Source organism: Microtus ochrogaster, unplaced genomic scaffold, assembly GCF_000317375.1.
Source record: "Microtus ochrogaster isolate Prairie Vole_2 unplaced genomic scaffold, MicOch1.0 UNK49, whole genome shotgun sequence".
Lineage (NCBI taxonomy): Eukaryota > Metazoa > Chordata > Mammalia > Rodentia > Cricetidae > Microtus > Microtus ochrogaster.
This window is the reverse complement of record NW_004949147.1, coordinates 2,391,742-2,394,912: the sequence shown is the minus strand read 5'-3', so window position 1 is coordinate 2,394,912 and position 3,171 is coordinate 2,391,742. Positions and strand designations below refer to the sequence as shown.

At 44.7% G+C, this 3,171-nt stretch overlaps 1 protein-coding gene across 3 annotated transcripts in view; it reads left to right on the top strand.

Moving 5' to 3' along the window:
* The window catches only part of Tmem202 (transmembrane protein 202), a 30,122-nt gene that overhangs the window by 25,449 nt on the left and 1,502 nt on the right, over window positions 1–3,171 (top strand). For all 3 annotated transcript variants that reach the window (XM_013354600.2, XM_026777226.1, XM_005369500.2), the window contains one exon: window positions 2,847–2,996. In XM_013354600.2, the coding sequence (XP_013210054.1) occupies window positions 2,847–2,996 (150 nt within the window). The remainder of the gene's footprint in view (window positions 1–2,846; window positions 2,997–3,171) is intronic.

Genomic DNA, 3,171 nt, shown 5'->3' with positions numbered 1-3,171 from the left:
GCTCTGTAGACCAGGCTGGTCTCGAACTCACAGAGATCCGCCTGCCTCTGCCTCCCGAGTGCTGGGATTAAAGGCGTGCGCCACCACCGCCCGGCCTGCATATCTTTTTTTTAAAGCTTCGTTTTGTTTAACTTGCTTTTTTCTTTTTAAAGATAGGGTCTTCGGCTGACTATGTAGTTGAGGACAACCTAAAACTTCTGATCCTCTTGCATGTGCATCCTAAATGCTAGGATTACCCGCGTGTACCACCTCACCTGGATAAAACTGAAATAATCTGCTTGTTTGTTTTGAGACAGGGTCTCAACGGCTAAGTAGCTCTGATTTTCCTGGAACTCACAAGGTAGACTATGCTGGCCTTGAACTCATAAAAATCTGATTGCCTCTGCTTCCCAAGTGCTGGAATCAAAGGTGTGCACCACCATTCCTGACAAATTAAAATAGTCTCGGTACACAAATTCTTTGTTCTAGGTTGCTTGGGAACTGCACTTGGATTTTTAGGTTTAACTGTGTTTAGAAGGGCTGGGTGTGATAACACACTCCTATAATCCCAGTACTTGGAAGGAATCCGCAGGGTTATCTTGAGTTCAAGGTTAGCCCAAGAGTGAATACTGAATCTGACTTTTAAAAAGCTGATGATGAGAGTTGACTCAGAGGTTAAGATCACTTGCCGCTCTTCCAGAGGACCTGGGTTAGTTTCTCAGCTCTCACATGGTGGCTTACCAACAGTTCCAGGGGTGTCTGACACCCTCTTCTGGCTTCCGTACATACTCGATGTGGTGGGCAGGCGTCATACACTGAAAACACAATAGAGTGTGGTCTCGAGTAGAGTGCAGGATGCCTGGCTGACATGAACAAGGTCCGGGGTTCAGTCCCAAGCACGGATAAACTGAAAGGAAACACAGTGCTTCTAGAACTTTCAGTAATAGGGCTGAGCTACCTCCTGCTTCAGTCACGTGTGAAAGAAACTAGAGAGGAGTGCCCCATCCAAACGATGCTGGAGAGGTTGTTAGGACCATAGTACATCAGAAAAGCTTCTACTCCCCGGTAGAAATTTCTGTCCGTTTATTAAATCTTCAGTAAAATAATGATGGGAAGCCAGAGGAGGGATAGGTTTCAGGCCGGGGATGTACCTACCACCCTTACTCTAGAATCAGCATCCACTCCGCACAGGCAGAACTAGGAGAAGAGAGAAGAAAGGGCCCCTGCACTTTGGAGGCAGAGTTCATGGCCATCCTGGGCTGTGTAGTGAGCTCTAGGTCAGCCAAAGCTACATAGTGAGACCCTTTCTCAAAGAGCAGAGAGAGAGAGAGAGAGAGAGAGAGACAGAGACAGAGACAGAGACAGAGAGACACAGAGAGAGAGAGAGAAAACAAGAACAAGAAAAAAGGGCTGGCACTTGGGTAAGGCCACTGGAATGTACCAGACTTTTTTGGCCACCAACCAGCTCCCAAATCATGACTTAGAGATCTAATATTAATTATGAATGCTCAGCCTTATCTTAGCTTTTATTTTAATCTGTTTCTCTTTATCTATGTTTTGCCTTGGGGCATTTTACCTTTCTTTATATCTTACTTGGTTGACTGGTGACTGCCTGGTGTCTGGCCCCAGGCATCTCTCTTGTTCTCTCCTCTCTTCTTCCTTTTGTTCTTCTTTCAAGCTAGATTTCCTCTTCTATTTATTCTCTCTGCCACCAGCCTTGCCTATCCCTGTTTTGCCTAGCTATCTGCCATTCAGCTCTTTATTAGACCAGTCAGGTGCCTTATGCAGGCAAGTGAAACAAACACCTCTTTACATAATTCAACATGCGTCCTTACATTGTTAAACAAATGCAGCATAAACAAATGTAACACATATTCACATAGTTAAAATAATATTCCATGATATTGGAATGATCTTCCAAACTCCTAAACAAATGTGAAATAAGGCCTTGGGAGCCTCTCAGAAAAAGAGAGGACTGGGGGTATTAAATCCCTATATTATGATAAATTTGAATTTGAAATCATTGCAGTATAGAAGCTAAAGTAAATGTGACTCCATTTTGTAGTCTTCTGGTGACAAGAGAAAAAAAAACCAGAAAAACGAACTCCAGGTTCAACAATAGATAATTCATTGGGCAAGTAGTGAGCGTGATAGACTAGTGTATAGATAGCCACTGAAAATTATGTTTATGGGGCTGGGCTTTGTCTTCACACTAAAGAAAATTCCACGTAATTAGGTACTAGTGCGGTGTAATTCCAGCACAGACACAGAAGGATCAAAAATTCAGTGCCAGATTGGATGTGTAGGGAAACCCTGTATCAGAAGCGGGGGTGGGGGTGTGTGTGGTGGTGGTAATAAAGAGACAATGAATACTTAGTAAGAAGATCTTATTAGTGTCCATGGTACCACATGGCAAACTCCATTTCATCTTCTGTCCTTCTCCCATCTCTGAGATTTTATCTAGCTTTAATTATTTTTTGGTTTTGGTTGTTTTGAGACAAGGTTTCTCTGTGTAGCTTTGAAGCCTGTCTGTCTTGGAACTAGTTCTTGTAGACCAAGCTGGCCTCAAACTCAAGAGATCCTTCTGCCTCTGCCTCCCTAGTGCTGGGATTAAAGGCGTGCGCCACCACCGCCCGGCTTCTATCTTTAATTATATACCCATTTGTTTGTCTGTCTGAGATAGGTCTCAAGTAGCCCAGGCTAGCCTGAAATTCACTATGTAGCTTTGGCTGACCTGGAACTCCCTAGTCCTCCTGTCGTCAATTCCTGAGTACTGGGATGGCAGGTGTGTGCCCCTCTGCCCGGCTCTCCAGCTTTCTTGGAGGATGTTATTTACTGGACTAACCAAGCCTTTCCTCTCCTTGCAGATTACCTCCAGTATTCCAGGGCTTTGTTCATCATCTCCATCCTCTGCATGCTCACTGGCCTTGCCTTGCTCCTCAGCTCTTGCCGCCCTGCCGAAGGAACCGTGTCCTCTAAGTTGGATCTGAAGGTGTCCATCCTCAACTTCTGCTCAGGTACTGACTGACAACTAACACACCAAGGTAAAACAGTTCAGGAGACTAAGCATTTCTGGGGCTCTCATGCTCTTCCCTATCTGTTACTGCGCTTCAACATCCCACCGAGTGGCTAGCTCCCTGCCCTATCTCATTGCATAGAGCATGCCTTAACTGTCTTTTTTTTTTTTTTTTT